The 16,881-nt window shown below is 38.2% G+C and overlaps 2 protein-coding genes across 2 annotated transcripts; both read left to right on the top strand.

Annotated features, from left to right (window-relative positions):
• Positions 7,405-12,375, top strand: LOC18775966 (importin subunit beta-1). The gene is made up of 3 exons (XM_007210311.2): positions 7,405-7,594; positions 8,727-11,152; positions 11,248-12,375. The coding sequence occupies exons 2-3, from the start codon at positions 8,733-8,735 to the stop codon at positions 11,444-11,446; spliced, it is 2,619 nt and encodes an 872-aa protein (XP_007210373.1). The 5' UTR covers positions 7,405-7,594; positions 8,727-8,732; the 3' UTR covers positions 11,447-12,375.
• On the top strand, positions 12,478-16,521 carry LOC18777090 (beta-amylase 3, chloroplastic). Its single transcript, XM_007209028.2, has 4 exons — positions 12,478-13,654; positions 14,820-15,030; positions 15,123-15,239; positions 15,400-16,521. The coding sequence occupies exons 1-4, from the start codon at positions 13,086-13,088 to the stop codon at positions 16,204-16,206; spliced, it is 1,704 nt and encodes a 567-aa protein (XP_007209090.1). The 5' UTR covers positions 12,478-13,085; the 3' UTR covers positions 16,207-16,521.

The raw sequence follows: 16,881 nt of genomic DNA, 5'->3' as shown, positions 1-16,881 counted from the left end.
GTAATTCATTTCTTCTTTACGTTACATTTTGTGCTTTTGCATATATTGGTGCCTATTGGTATTTTTTGACAGTTCAAGTTAAGTTTTCTCCGAATGTGATCACTCTATATGTTACGCAATCTTTTATTTCTATCTTGTAATATATGGATGAATTTTATATCATAGTTACTAGACCCTATTATTGATGTGTACTTACGAATATCGTCCCAGTCGGCGATCGAAGCTAAGAAAAATGAGAATGACAAAGGAAGTGTGAGGGCATTATCACAATGGAGAGGCGCCGCAACATTGTCACAACTGAGAGGTGCTGCGGCCTTGGCACAAGGGAGTGGTGGCCTTGTTGAGGCAGTTGAGAGTAGTACTGCACCTTCACTTGATGAAGTGATGCAGGCTTTCGAATCTTCACCTGGGATGGGGGACATGCCGATAGTATTTAAATATCAACCTAAGAAGAGAGTGGTGTTTTCTGAAGTGCAAGGTCTTTACTTCAACGGTGCTTGGCAAGCATGAAATGGCTGAGGAATAAGTTGGATGTGTGCACTTCAACTGTGAATTATATTATGCTGTTGTTCACATTATGGTTTGGACTTGTACGGTGGTTTAAAATTTGGATCGATTACCTTATGTTGTACAATTACTTGGATAATTGCAGTAGGTTTGACTGTTATTTGGATAATTGTCGCATATTTACCCTTTTGGTTTCTATATTTTTAATTTTGTCAATTTTATCTCCATGGTTTCAATTCGGAGAATTTCAATGAGGTGTTTCAAATTTTGTAAAATTCCTCCAAATTTCTTAAGTTTTGACTGTGCCCCTCACACGGAGGGATATTCCAGTACATTTGACCCTAAACACAAGCAAAATACCCTGCCATGTGATGATGTGAGAGACAGTGGTCAAAACTTAACAGATTTAAGGAAATTTTGACAGAAATTGAAATTTGGCATGCTATGCTGTTTCATATACCACAACCAAATTCGGATTGTTTGGGATGAGGGATAAGGTCGGCTACTAAATGTAATATAAAGTTAATGATTACAAAAGCAGTGCATAAGTTGAAGGAAAACAGTTGAACAAGATGTGACAATCATTAATCTAATGTTTACCCGTATGAGATCATTGAAATGTTGGATCAATGCATGTAAAAAGATTTTGTTGACGATTACAATCTTTTTTTTTCTTCTTGTAATTGTAAAGGTTTAATTGTTACAATACTCTTTCGACCAAAAATAAATAAAAATTGTTACATTACTCCTGAAACTTTGCTCAAATCCCATATTGCCATTTGGAAGTTAAAGTGATCTATTTTGTCCCATTGACCAATGTTTGGTATATCACTTCCTCCTTACCGTTAACTTCATCCCAAACTCTATTAAAAACGATGATGTTGCATGATTATATTAGTAAATTTGTACACATTAGCCATTTACTCCGATTAAAGTGGATGATATGGCAAAGTAGAGCCCACCTCCAGCATGGATAAAAAATTATTTACTTTTAAATAATTGGGTAAATTCCAATTTAGGTATCATGTGGTTTCACCTATAAAGCATGTTTTGCTCATGTCCTCTCAATTTAAAAATGAAGTACCCTATCATTGGAAATTTGTTGCGTTGTGGCTTTATTGTTAGGTTGACATCGGGCCAAGCTGGGCTTGCTCGATCTTAAATTTTTTAGTTTGAGTCGGGCTCAGGCCGGGCCTAATGTGATTTTTTTTATTTTATGAGTCGGACTGAGGGTTCGAATGTTAAAGCTCAAACCCACCCATTGGGCCGGTCTCAATGGGATTGACAAGCCGAGCTACCAAGATGTTCACTTTCCAAAGTTGAAAAGAGGTCTAATTCTTCTTGCAAAGATGCCATTCGGATGTGGAACATCTGTTGTTTTTTACATTCTAACAGTCCCCTAACATGTCAGCCTTTCCGCCGCAAGAGAACCATACACGTAGAATTAATTCAACATACATTGAAAGTTTCCAGATGCATGGATCTGAATTCAGCATCTTCAGCTCTAATAAAATAATAAGTTACATTGGTTAACTACTCTTCCTTAAGTAATTTGCTTTCCAAGGTTAAAGGCCCTGATGGTATTCGTTGGGGTATCCTTTTTGCCTTCACTTGTTGGTACCTGTGGAAATGGTGAAATAAGCAAGTTTTTAGTGAAGAGGAGGGTTTGCCTTTTAATTCCTGAGATGTTATTTATGCTGCTGTTGTTGAGTGGGTTAATTCTATTTCTATCCCTGGCCAGAAGCTTGATAGAATGCATATATTTCTTGCCTGGGATCCTCCTATAGTTCGCTAATTTAAACTCAATGTGGATGGTTCAAGAAGGACTGCCACTAGTCTTATTGGAGCAGGAGGTGTCCTCTGTGATTCCTAAGGTGACTGGATTGCTGGTTTTTCTGTGAATTTGGGTAAGGAGCAAATTTTGGAGGCTGAGATATGGGGGCTGTATTTTGGGCTAAAGCTTGCTGTTGAGAAAGGTATTTCCAACCTTGCTATAGAGATGGATGCTGCTGTTGCTATTTCTCTCATCCAGCAAGTATATTTCTTGCAATGTCATCCAGTTGCTGCCTTGGTGCATAGTTGCTGTAGTCACATGAGGCAGATTGGCACATGTCAGCTTGCTCATATCTACAGAGAGAAAAATTGTGTTGCGGACTGTATGGCCATAACTGGAGTTACAATTTAGACCTCGGGGTTTGCTATTTTGAGGAGGCCCCTGCCTGGGTTAGTTCATTCTTGGTGGATTATTTGTTAGGTCTTGCTAGACCTCGATGTGTGGTGGTTAGGTATTGTTCTTGGGGTTTTCTCCCCATTTTATATATATAAAAAATTCCATAGCCATGAGCATAATGCCAAGAAGAAGTATCAGCACAGAATTGAATATTGAAATGAGTATACTTCAAAACACAAAACTGGGTCTTAGAAAAGCTTAATTTCTCAGGAAACAAGATTCAGCTTCAAAGTGATTGAAAACAACATTTATCCTAATTTTAAAACTTCCCCCACCTTCCTTGTGATATTGAAACAGAAAACCAACTCCCACAGAACATATAAATCCAGCCTATTTTTCACCACCTACAAACTGGAATAAAACAACCACATATGCACTTGTAAACCCAGTGAAAAAAAAAGAGAGCTCACTTTAGAAGAAAAACATTAAATGGGTCAGGAAGAGGGTGTCGAGGAAATCTGGAAGAAGGCTAGATATTGGGCTGCTCTTTTGGCTTCAGTTACCCCAGTTTTTAAGGATTATAAACCCTTCTGTCATTATGTTGGATTTAGTGGCGGCTGTGAAGTAAGGGTGTTTCCTTCTTTCACGTTGCCTCTCTTCTCTTCTTTGCTGTTTATTTTCTTTTGGGTTTTTTTAGGCTGCTTTTGTGTTTTGTTTTGCCTGGCTGTGGATGCCTTATCCACCTTTTCTATATATCGTTTCTATTCAGAATCAGAAAAAAAATTGTCATGCCTTAATTTGTTTTCCATACTCTAATTATGATCCGACATGCAGTTGCTCATAGAAGAATCGTGATATTATATTTTGTTGTGAAACTGGATACCCTATTGACTTGCGTGGATTTTATTACAAAGAGGTAAATGGTTCGATCCTTGTATTATGTTTTTATCAGAAGGTTACTTAAATCAAACAGATAAGATCAATACATCACCACTTCACCTTTCATCTTAAAATTGGTTGGGATTCCAGGGAAGATGTTTCCTATACTTTTGTAAATAACAATAGATAAATTGGTGGTGAATATATTTGATAGTCCTTAAAACTGAGAAGTAATCAAAATTGTCCTTTCGAGTTCTGAGGCATAGTGGGTTTTATCCCATGCTTGTCTGCTCTGGTCAGTTTGTTCTGGGTAAAAGATAACTTAATGCTTGCTCATGCAGTAATTTTTCATTAGCTATGCATTAATGCTTGCTCATGCAGTAATTTTTTCCGTACTCTAATTATGATGCGCCATGCAGCTGCATATAGAAGAATCATCATATTATTTCTTGTTATGCCTCTAAACTAGTAGATCTGACGTTTATTCTGTCTATAGAATATCGTTGGATCCAGATTGGACAAGTTGAGAATTCACAAGACGGTAAATGATTCGATCCTTCTATTTTGTTTGAATGTAAATGTCTGCACTTAGTTCAGTGTTGTAATTTCTCATGTGTTTGACCTTTTCTTTCTAAATTTGGCTTGTAGTTCTTACCATATCGTAATTAATAATTCAGAAAAGTATAAACAGGCTATGCTTATCTGGGAAAATGGGGGCTAAGCATTTTGTTCAAGCTGTGTGAATATATTTCAGCCCTGTTTTTATCTTAAAATAGAATATTACTCTGCTGATGTGTGCATTTTGCTGCAGCCAACGTTCAATTGCTATCTAAAAGGGAAAAGGGTAGATGAGGTTTCCGGTGCTTCTATCAAACACTTGAAAAAGAGACTTGAAAATGTCTACAAGTAATTCTTCTCTCGGTTACCCTACTTCTGCGTGAATTTGTGTATTTGTGAATGGAGTCATATTTTGGTGCCCATGAAGGTTTTTGACTGTTGTTGAAGTCAAGATGTGATCTTTCTATATCATTTTATTTCTATCTTTGTGATAAATGGATGAATGATATAGCAAGTTACTAAACTGACCCTATTGTTGAATTTTTCTCATCTGCTGTACTTGCTACTCAACGTACGTAAAGTCCATCTGGGATGAAGAAAAGGAGGAAAGATGAGAATAATGGAGGATTTGTTACAGTACATCCAAGTATGTTTCCTGAAACTTCATTTATTAGGGTTTAGGGATGAAGGCCGAACTTCGACAAGAAATTTTTAATTTTGATGATGAGGAAAAGATGACAGATGATGAGTACAAGAGGGCAAAGGACAAGAATCACAAGATGATGTGGTTTGCCAAAGGGTTGCTTTCAAGTAAAAACAAGAGAAAGATGTTTTGTAAATTGAAAGATCCTGAAGCCAAGCGCGAATGGATTGAGAGTGAAATGGCTAAGGAATGAACTGGAAGTACTTGTATCATGGTACATGTTACGTTGTTTGACACTGTCTGGTTTTACCCGTATAAGATCGTTGAAATGCTTGAACAATGCATGTGAAAAAAAGGGCTTCTTGTGAATTTCTGATTGTGTGTGAGGCACAGGTTGTCTTGGACTGACTCCAAGGCACCTTCGGTGTGATGACGGGGACATCTAGCACAAGTAACTACTTCACCAAATAAAACATCAGTTCAATCAAGTCTAATCCAATACTAAGTTGCTAACACATTATCTTATGATATAAGAACACATAAAGGAAATGGCCCATATTTATGGTGCTTCAATCTTCGAACCTGGTACCTAGTTGGAATTAAAAAATAGCGCAAAAACCAATAGCACTGCTTTACCTTCTACAAATGTCTCTTTCATCCTTTTCTTTTCAACTTTGATGTGGTTCCCTTCTTGTTACTAACATCGCAATAATCAAACAAAAGTGAAAGCAAACAAACCAACTTTCGCTAAGTTGGCTAAAGCAGACGTGTTCTCCCTTTTTCTTACAAGAAGTAATACACATATTGTATATGTTCGTACGTATTTTTTTTGTTTAATACACTTGTTTTTAATCAAAATTTTAAGAATACACACAATAATATTCACATATTATACACCAAATTTTCGCATATTATTGATTGAGAATTAATATCTATAAAGTTTAAACTAATGCAAAAAGAAAGGTCTTTTTCTTTTAAATTTTTATTAATAAATAGTATAGCCGCAAGGCTATTCTCCTTCTATAATATAGTTAAAGAGTATAGCCACCCTGCTATACTACCCCCTTTTTATTATAAATAAAATACTATTAGGCTGTTATCCGAGTCTCTATTGTCTCCTTATGAGTTTGTACATTTCCAGAGTTATCTCGCACAAAGAATTTAGCATTTTCACATTTAATACTCGTATTTTACATGTACACATGTATTTTTCATGTTTAATATACTTGTTTTTTACCAAATTTTCAATAATAGTACACACAAAATTCACGTATTATACACTAATTTTTCATACATTATTGACTGAAAATTAATATCTATAAAGTATAAATTAATGCAACTAGAATGATTCTTTTCTTTTAATTTTTATTAATAAATAGTTTAGCTGTGCGGCTATACGCCTTTTAAATATAACACATTAAAAGAGTATAGTCGCTCGGCTATACTCTTTAAATATATTATATTCAAAAGGTATAGCTGCGTGGCTATACATGGGACCTTTTTTATTTATTTAATTTTTTAGTAAATAGTATAGTGGGAGAAATTATAGAATAGTACTGTACTACCACATCAGCTTATGATATTTTCATTGAAAATATGCCATGTGTTATGGTTTTATAAAAAAGATGAAATTTTCAATGGAAGTATCATAAGTTGAGGTGATAATACGATACTATTCTATAATTTCTCGTATACGGAACATCTATACTGTTCTTAAATATATCATATTCAAAAGCCCATCCTCAAATGGAATTCCTGATATATGAACTTCCAATTGCTAAATTATACAAATGATTATAACCCAAATTTGAACCCACATTCTGGTCCTTACCAATTGCTGCTAATACGATTTCCTCAAACTCCAACTTCTATCCTCTCATTGCATTTGAAGAGCAAACAATAGCTTCTTAACCAAAATTGATTATCTTTATTTATTTTTTTGCTTTTGTAGGAAGAAAGGGTAAAAGCATCCCAACCCATAATTTCTCACTCTGTAAGTGAAGCAAAACCAACACTTTTACAAAGCATAAACTCCCAGATCCATAGTTTCTACTTATTTGTAGACAAAATTATAGCCGGGAGTTCAAATAAGCAAATAAACACATTCTACGAAAAACCCGCGAAGTTAATGAGCATGCATGAACTCATAAGTAGGCAAATTTCTTACCCTGTTTCTTGTTTATATAACATGAGAACCAAACAACAGACTCGCAAGGGTACAACGGTAAAACAACAACTAAATAGAAGAAAAAAAAAATTGAAGAAACAAAACTCTTCCTAATTTACCGTTGTAGTCATTTGCTTTATATATATAATAAAAACAAGAATATTATTTATATTAGAGAGAAAAAAAAAAAAAAAAGGGAACACTAATTAGCGCCTTCCAGCGGATCAAAGCCCATACAAAATGAATAAACAACTGCAATAATAACGGTGCTAAATAATACACGGAAGCCCAATCCCACACATCCTTGAACCGCGTACCAAACACGACCAATCAAATCATCGTCCTCGCAAACGTTAACTCGCTCGAACACCGGGGCTCACTAAATCCACCCAATCACCCACTTCCACTTAATTGACGCTGTAACCCGCCGAGGACCGCGCGTGGGAAACCTGAGGAACTATAAAAATCAGATATCGTTGTTTTTTTGCAAATCCCAGCTTTACAAAATATTGGGCATATTTGCTTTTCTGCTTCCCACACTCTGCTAGGGTTTTCAGAGTCGCCGCTTCTATTTCCTTCTTCTTCTTCTTCTTCTACTTGGTCTTCGTTTTCTTTTTTGACTCGGATTCATCACTCACTCGCTGTCTCGCCGAGTCCACTCATCAACTTGGTAAGTTTTCTTAAATCTCAATCTCTGTTTTATATAACATTTGCTGGCACTCTGATTGCAGTTTTGTCGGTCTGATCTGAAATCCTTGATCCGCGATTTGTTTTTTTTTTTGGCTTAGTTTGTTCAATTTTGATCTTGGGATCAGCGAGTTATTGATTGATTCTGTAAGTGTTTGATGTGTGATCAATTTGAATTTCAAATTGTGTTTAGGAAAGTGAAGGAGTCGATAGGTATTATTAGATAGGTAATCCGTATGCTCAGTGTTGATAATTTTGACTGGTAACTACTACTGTTGCTAGTTTCACTTCCACTGAGTTGGGAAGCGTTCTCAGACTGAATTGCAATAAGAAATTATGTACTTAATGACTTATTAGTTATGTTTTTGTCAGTCAAGGAAACTTGGGTTTGGTAAGGATTAGTAAAGGGTTCCTTTTTATTTATCATTATGAGCATTTGGTTTTCCAAGTTATGATTTAATATGGGATTGATTCCAATGTTAACTGGAGTCTTGTAGTTGTAGATATAGCTGATTAATGAATACATAAGTTAATTGGGTATCGATGATTTGTTGTCCCATCTATAAATTGGCAATGAATTCTGATAAATAAGCTGCAATACTTTATGATTTTTTTTGGATTATTATGATTTTTTTGGGGATTATTATGATTTTTTTTTTTCCGGCATTAATCTTCTTTATGCTCAACCCTGATGCCCTCTCTCTCTGTCTCTCTCTCTCTCTATCTCTACACCTCTTATCTCCCTCTCCCGTAAAGCTCTGTTCCTCGGAGTTATTGTTATAGCTGTTTGTGATTGTACTTGTCTTAATTGTATGAATGAAATTACTAATTGAGTAGCAGTATGGATGATTTTTGTTGGTTTCAAGTTTTATTTCTTTAGCCCTAAATGCATTCAATCCGTTATTTAAAGAATTCTATATTGTTCAGTGCTACTTGGTGATTTTTGTTGGTTTCAAGTTTTATTTCTTTAGCCCTAAATGCATTCACTCCGTTATTTAAAGAATTCTATATTGTTCAGTGCTACTTGGTTAGTGCATACATAATTACAATTTGTTTTGGACAAGATATGTAGAGCTTTATTTCTATTAATAATTTAATTGGTTTATTGATTTCAGCTTCTAATGGCGATGGAAGTTACCCAAATTCTTTTAAATGCACAAGCAGTGGATGGGAATGTACGCAAGCATGCAGAAGAAAACCTTAGACAATTTCAAGAACAAAATCTTCCAAGTTTCTTGCTCTCTCTTGCTGGAGAATTGGCAAATGATGATAAGCCTGTTGAGAGTCGTAAATTAGCAGGTTTGATCCTTAAGAATGCTTTGGATGCCAAAGAACAACATAGGAAGTTCGAGCTTGGACAAAGATGGTTGTCCTTGGACCCATCTGTGAAGGCGCAGATCAAAGCTTGTTTGTTAAAGACCCTTTCTTCTCCTGCCCATGATGCTCGATCAACTGCATCTCAAGTCATTGCAAAGCTAGCAGGGATTGAGTTGCCTCTTAAACAATGGCCTGAACTGATCGAAGCTCTATTGTCAAATAATAATCAACTTCCAGCTCATACTAGACAAGCAACTCTTGAAACTCTTGGATACATATGCGAGGAAGTCTCCCCGGATGTGGTAGAGCAGGATCAAGTGAATAAAATGCTTACCGCTGTAGTTCAGGGCATGAACTCTTCTGAGACTAATAATGATGTCAGGCTTGCAGCCACAAGAGCTTTGCATAATGCCTTGGGTTTTGCTCAGGCAAATTTCTCAAATGATATGGAGCGTGATTATATAGTGAGAGTTGTATGTGAGGCTACTCTTTCCCCCGAAGTAAAGATTCGACAGGCAGCCTTTGAGTGCCTTGTTTCTATATCTTCGACCTATTATGAAAAGTTGGCTCCGTACATCCAAGATATTTTTAGCATTACTGCTAAGGCTGTGAAGGAAGATGAGGAACCTGTTGCACTACAGGCCATTGAGTTCTGGAGTTCAATTTGTGATGAAGAGATTGACATTTTAGAAGAATATGGCGGTGATTTTACTGGGGATTCTGTTATTCCGTGCTATTATTTTATTAAGCAAGCACTTCCTGCTCTGATCCCTTTATTATTGGAGACTCTTCTTAAGCAAGAAGAGGATCAGGATCAGGATGAAGTGGCCTGGAATGTTGCAATGGCAGGTGGAACTTGCTTGGGCTTGGTAGCACGGACAGTTGGTGATGATGTTGTTCCACTTGTAATGCCATTTATTGAGGAGAACATTACAAAACCAGATTGGAGGCAGAGAGAGGCAGCCACCTATGCATTTGGTTCTATTTTGGAAGGCCCATCCCCTGACAAGCTCATGCCTCTAGTTAATGTTGCTCTGAATTTTATGCTGAATGCTTTGATGAAAGATCCAAATAACCATGTGAAAGACACTACCGGATGGACTCTTGGAAGAATATTTGAATTTCTCCATGGTTCAACTTTGGAGACACCCATAATTACCCAAGCAAATTGTCAACAGATCATCACAGTTCTTCTTCAGAGCATGAAAGATGTCCCAAATGTTGCTGAGAAGGCATGTGGTGCTCTCTATTTTCTGGCCCAGGGTTTTGAGGATGCTGGACCTTCTTCCTCCCCACTGGCTCCTTTTTTCCAGGATATCATCCAGGCCCTTCTCGATGCCACTCACCGAGAAGATGCTGGAGAATCCCGCCTGCGAACTGCAGCCTACGAAGCTCTGAATGAAGTTGTAAGGTGTTCCACTGATGACACTGCTCCAATGGTGATGCAATTAGTTCCTCTCATTATGATGGAACTCCACCAGACTCTTGAGGCACAAAAGCTTTCATCTGATGAGAGGGAGAAGCAGAATGAATTACAAGGCCTTCTTTGTGGTTGCTTGCAGGTCATTATACAGAAGCTTGGGTCATCTGAACCAACAAAATATGTCTTCTTGCAATATGCTGACCAGATGATGGGCCTGTTCTTGAGAGTATTTGCTTGTAAAAGTGCCACAGCTCATGAGGAGGCTATGCTTGCAATTGGAGCTCTTGTCTATTCGACAGGCGCTGATTTTGCTAAGTACATGACTGAGTTTTATAAATACTTGGAAATGGGTCTCCAGAATTTTGAGGATTACCAGGTTTGTGCCATCACAGTTGGTGTGGTGGGGGATATATGCCGGGCTTTAGAGGATAAAATATTGCCTTTTTGTGATGGGATAATGACTCAGCTCCTCAAGGATTTGTCGAGCAACCAGTTGCACCGCTCTGTGAAGCCTCCCATATTTTCATGCTTTGGTGACCTAGCTTTGGCAATTGGGGAGAATTTTGAGAAGTATTTGATGTATGCCATGCCCATGCTTCAGAGTGCGGCAGAGCTATCTGCCCATACATCCGGAGTTGATGATGATATGATAGAGTACACAAATACATTGAGAAATGGAATTATGGAGGCGTACTCTGGCATCTTGCAAGGATTTAAGGGCTCCGCAAAGACCCATTTATTGATGCCTTATGCACCTCACGTTCTTCAGTTCTTGGATAGTTTATACATAGAGAAGGACATGTAAGACCTCTGGAACCTTTAGTTTATGGTTGTTTTCTTTCTGCTTTTGTTCCTACTAGTGCTAGTATTTCTGATTTTTTATTTGCTTCTTTCAGGGATGATTTTGTGATAAAAACTGCCATCGGACTCCTTGGAGATCTAGCTGATACACTGGGTAGTGCTGTTGGTTCATTAATTCAGCAATCTGTGTCAGCCAGAGACTTTCTAAATGAATGTCTCACGTCAGATGATCCTTCTATTAAGGAAGCTGCCGAATGGGTCAAGATAGCTATCAGCCGGGCAACTAATTTTTGAGGCTGCTGCTGTTTAGTATATTCTTGTTCTTACATGCATTTGGGTGTCTTGAGTTGGGGTCAGGTCTGGGATTGCATATCATGAGTCGGGTCATCACCATTTTTGGGCTGATATGTTTGCTTCAACGGCAGTCAGTATACCAAATCAGCATCGGGGAGTCAGTTTTTTCTTGTTATTTTTTAATTTTATTGCTTGCATTGCATCGGAGGAAGTTGGTGGTGATGACCCCTGTGTCTCTGCTATCTTGGCAGAAAGAGATGAATAGAAAAAAGAGAAACTGGTCCAATGGTGTTGGAGGAATGAGATATAGAAATACACCCGCGAGTACCCGTTTCATCTGTCTGAAGTTGATGGTGGTGGAGGTTTTTGGTTCAGGAGTCGCCGAGTCGGGGCCCTTCAGCAGCAGTTCTGTAAAGTCTGCATTCTCTCTCCCCCTTTATATATTTTGGCCTTCTTTTTCTTTCCTTCACCAGAATTTGGTGTCTAAAAAGTATTTGCATTGTTACATCATATGTCAAAATTGTGATAGAGTTTGGTCTCTGCCTTTTTTGTAGTCAGTCATCCCTGTATACTTGCTCGTTATGTAGGATTGGTGACGTCATCCGCATAATATTTGGGCAATATTCATGCATATTATTTAGTCATATTTCATATCATTGTTGTACTCACAGGAATTTTTCATTTTGTCAGTCAAATGTTCCAATCTCATGCATTTTTATTTAGAATCTTATGCTGCCTTTGTTTGTGGTTGGTTGGTTGGGCTTTTTGTATATATATAGCCTATAGCCCATTCTTTGTGTTTCTTTTTAGCCTTGGTCATTTGGGTTGCACCAGATTAAGTCGTCAAGTCCGGGCCTTTTTATTGCCTTGATTTGTCAAACATAAGATTTAATTAAATCTATTAAATCGTCTTATGATATTAATCCTTTTATTTGTTCTTGTATATTTATGAGTAATGTCTTCTTACCCAATTCTCATGCCTCCCTTGGTTTGGCAAGGTGCTTTTGTCTGCTTTGTATAGTCCTTGGGGTTAGCCCAGGTGGCAGAATAGGTCCGGGTTCGGGTACTAGGTTCGATTCTCTTTAGAAAAAACAAAACGTTAGTAGAAGTATATTATACACATTCAGACCTGCGAAAATATATCATACGCATTAATACACAAAACAAATTGGGTAAAACCATCATTCTCTCCCTTCACATCAATGAGATATTTTTCGATACATTTGTTTATTGGTTTTAAACAATTAATATAACAAAAATAAATTTGATGACGCGACCTAAAAATGTCAAAAATACTCAGTCGACGTCAGATGTCAAAAATACTCAGTCGACGTATAGAATGTCAAAAATACTCAGTCGGCATTAAACGACACAGCAGCCAGCCTGGGCCATTTTATAGTTATAAAAATCAAGGGGACCGAATAGTAAAAGCCCACTCCCAAAAATCCGATAATTGTAGAGAAGAGAGCCTCTCTCTCTCTCTCCTCTCTCGCGCCCTGTGGCTGTGGACAGTGGAGCACATACACCCGCGCCCACACCGTAAACCCATTTCCGCCACTCTCTCTCCCTCGCTCTCTTCTGCAGAACAACCACAAACCACCATTTCCCAAACCCTAACCAGAACTCCAAGATTCCTTCAATGGCGATCGCATCTCCGTCCGCTCCAAGCTTCTCCGCCTCCTTCTGCCGTACTCGCACCGAGACACCCTCAACCTTCACTCGCATCCCGTCCATTTTCACTCACCGAGCCAAGCCTCGCCCACTCACTCGCCGACTCGCCCTCAGCGCTCGGTTCAACAAGTCAACTTCTTCCGATGCTGGAGGCTCAGTCTCGCCGGACAACGGTGAGCCGGAAAACGGTGAGCCGGACGACAGTGAACTTCAGTACGAGCTCTTCCACGGCTTATCGCCCCAGCGTTGTCGGAAAGGATCCCCGGTGTTCGTCACGCTACCTTTGGACACCGTCGGCCCACTGGGTCTGCTACGGAGGCCCAGGGCTATGGTTCAGTCGCTTAAGGCCCTCGCGGCGGCCGGAGTCGAAGGCGTAGTCATGGAGGTGTGGTGGGGCCTGGTGGAGAGGGATCAGCCTATGCTTTACAATTGGGAAGGCTACTTGGAGATCGTCGCTCTGGCTCGACGCTGCGGATTGAAGGTTCGTGCCGTCTTGGCGTTCCATCAGTGTGGCACTGGGCCGGAGGACCCTCATTGGTTAGTTTTCTTTGATTCTTTTAGGTTTTAATTTCAATCTTTGATTCTAATAAATTGACCAATGGTCTTTTTTGAATGTTCTTTTTTGGATTAGTTTAGGTCTTGCGTTTTCTTTATTTGGATTGGGTTAAGAAATATTGTAACTGGTTCTTTTGTTTTACTTTGGCGTTTTCTTGTTTAAAGAATTCTCTATTGTTTCTTAATGGCTTGAAGTACATATAGATAGGAACCTGCAATCCAAAGATAGGATCTATGATTACCAGTCTTGTAATAGCTAGTGAAGCATGTTTACTCTTGACATTTTGGTTCTCCATAGGTTTCATGGACTCCTTTATTAGTTCCATTTCCTTGACCGTGTTTTTTGACCTAAGTTGTTGAGGCTTGAGGGTATTTTGTTGTTCATGGTAATAAAAACTAGAAAAATGTAAATGGAGTAGAACTTCAAATTCTGTCGCGCAGTTTTATTTTCGTGTCATTCAGATTTGGATACAAAATGAATCATTTGCCAATCTACAAGGGTTCATTGATTTAAAGCAAGTTTATGGTATCTTTATATATAACGTGCCTCCCATATAATAGATGATCTAAAGTAGAAAGTAACAAAAGGTTATAATAATGATTTGAATATTGGGATTTACCATTTAAGTCTAAATATCATAAGCAATTCCCCTGGTATGCCTTGAGTATCTTTATAATGGATAATGTAATTACTACTTGGGGACATATAGATATATTTCCAAGGCAGCAATTAAGACCCGTTGGCTTGATGTGCCTTTCCTGTTCTCACTAACTATGGAGGAACTTTATTTTATTCTGACATTTTATAGGACTTCATTTGTTTTTTTACATGTTCTACTTTAGTCAATATTGTCCTGTATCCAATGCATATCTTTTGTACATTTACAAAATATGTTCTAGTATGTGCTTTTTATCTGATGACTTAACATCTCCTTCATAACTTCTAAAGTGAATTTTTTCAGAGATTGAGTTGTGAGATTCTAGATTATCTGACCAACCGTGATTTCATAGTGGTGGCATTAATGATTTAAGATTTCATGTCAGCCTTTCTCATTAGTACTTTTTAGCTGTAAGTTTTTCATGAATGTTATCTGTTAGCTTGTTTAAAACCTACCTCAGCTACATCTTTTCCCTTCGTGCATTGAAGGATTCCTCTTCCTCTGTGGGTACTTGACGAGATTGATAAAGATCCAGATTTAGCATATTCTGACAGATTTGGAAGAAGAAATATGGAATACGTTTCACTCGGGTGTGATATGCTTCCTGTTTTGCTGGGACGTTCACCTCTCCAAGCATATGCAGATTTTATGAGGAACTTCAGAGACACTTTTAGGCCTTTTCTTGGTGTTGTCATAACAGTAAGTTATATGAAACGATAGTTGAGCGCATTAAGGCTGTGGTCATATTGGTATAATCCTAAATAACAAAAATAACTGCTCTCTCCTTACAGCGCATTCAAGTTGGGATGGGTCCTGCTGGTGAATTAAGATACCCTTCTTGTCCTACCCAGAAACTAACATGGACTTGGCGATCTCGTGAGCTTGGAGAGTTTCAGTGCTATGACAAGGTATGAAGAAATTTTAAACCTAATTTACTAGCTAATAGTTGGATTTCTGCCTGTGCCCGAATGAGGCTGCACTGGTGACCATGTTTGCTACTCTTTTGTCCTGATAATTATATTAGTTGTCCCTGTATTGATTTCATTTTGTCTTCAATTCCCTGGCCAGTATATGCTTGCGTCTCTCAATGCATGCGCAAGAGCCATTGGGATGCCTGAATGGGGAAATGGGGGCCCTATTGGTGCTGGCAATTTGATGCAGAATCTTGAACAGACAGATTTCTTCAAAAGTCATCATGGATCCTGGACTACACCATATGGTAATTTTTTTCTTGAATGGTACTCAGGAATGCTGCTTCTGCATGGCGAAAGGATATGCAGGGAGGCTGAGACCATTTTCCGGGGCACAGAAGCTAGTACGTCAGTAAAAATAGCTGGGATCCACTGGCATTATCGCACTCAGTCTCATCCGTCAGAGATAACAGCTGGCTATTACAATACTAGACTAAGAGATGGATATTTACCAATTGCTCGCATGTTGGCTAAGTATGGATTTACTTTGTGCTGCTCATGTTTTGAATTGCAAGATCTGGAAGAACAGCGGATGAATCCAGTCGGTAGCCCAGAAGGCCTTCTCAGACAGCTGCTCTCAGCTGCTCGGGTGTGTGATATACCCCTAGAAGGTGAAACTTCTACAACCAGTTTGGACCATCAATCGTTTCAACAGGTGGTAAGGATGTCAAAGTTTTACTCATATGGTCTAGAGAAGCCCTCTTTTTCATTCAACTTTGTGAGGATGGACAAGAAGATGTTTGAATATCATAACTGGATTCGTTTCAATCGTTTTGTGAGGCAAATGTCTGATGCCAATGCTTTTCGAGCCAAGCTAGAGGTTGATGCAATGCCTGATACACGTCGGTCTCCCACTTCCATTTCAGACGTTGCAAAATTTGGAATGGGTTCTACATATTGTTAGGAATCGAACATTCCCTGCTTACACAGAGTTCATAACAGGTGTTATATTCTTACATCCCCGTCGCCCATTTGATGTGAATACGTACATAACATGATTGCCTCTGATCTACTACTGCTGTGAGATGTGTAGTCGTAAGTAATGCCTCGTTTTTCTTGTCGACGATTCTCATGAGCATCTTCTTCTGCAGAGAGTTATTACAATGTGTTGTAAATTTGTAATACATCATCGCCTTCCTCATATTTTTAGAATGGTTGGCTTATCCTCAACTGTAGTTGTAATTCAAAAATTAAAAATAAAAAACATATTATCTTCTCCTCTTGGTTTTACCTGAAGCTGATAATTACTGTGATATTTGTTACCTGTAATTCTCGGATGCCATGCGTATGTTAGGGCCACACCGGTAAATTATTAAGCTAATAATGATCCCACTCCTGTTTTTGGAGCCAAAATTCTGGACCCTGTGTCCCCTGATTAGAATGGTATTTGCTTCAACGCTAAGGCTTCATATGGTTTGCTAGTTTTTCTGTTTCCCCAATAAGCACAAAAGCTTATAACTCTTTATTTATTCACATATTATGTCTGTCATTTTCAAATAATTTCTGATGTATTAATATATTTTAGCCTTATGGTCCAAAGGGTACCAAAAAAATTCAAATAAAATTTTAAATTATTGAT

Source organism: Prunus persica, chromosome G5 (assembly GCF_000346465.2).
Source record: "Prunus persica cultivar Lovell chromosome G5, Prunus_persica_NCBIv2, whole genome shotgun sequence".
NCBI classification, from domain to species: domain Eukaryota; kingdom Viridiplantae; phylum Streptophyta; class Magnoliopsida; order Rosales; family Rosaceae; genus Prunus; species Prunus persica.
This window is presented reverse-complemented; position numbering and strand designations above follow the sequence as displayed.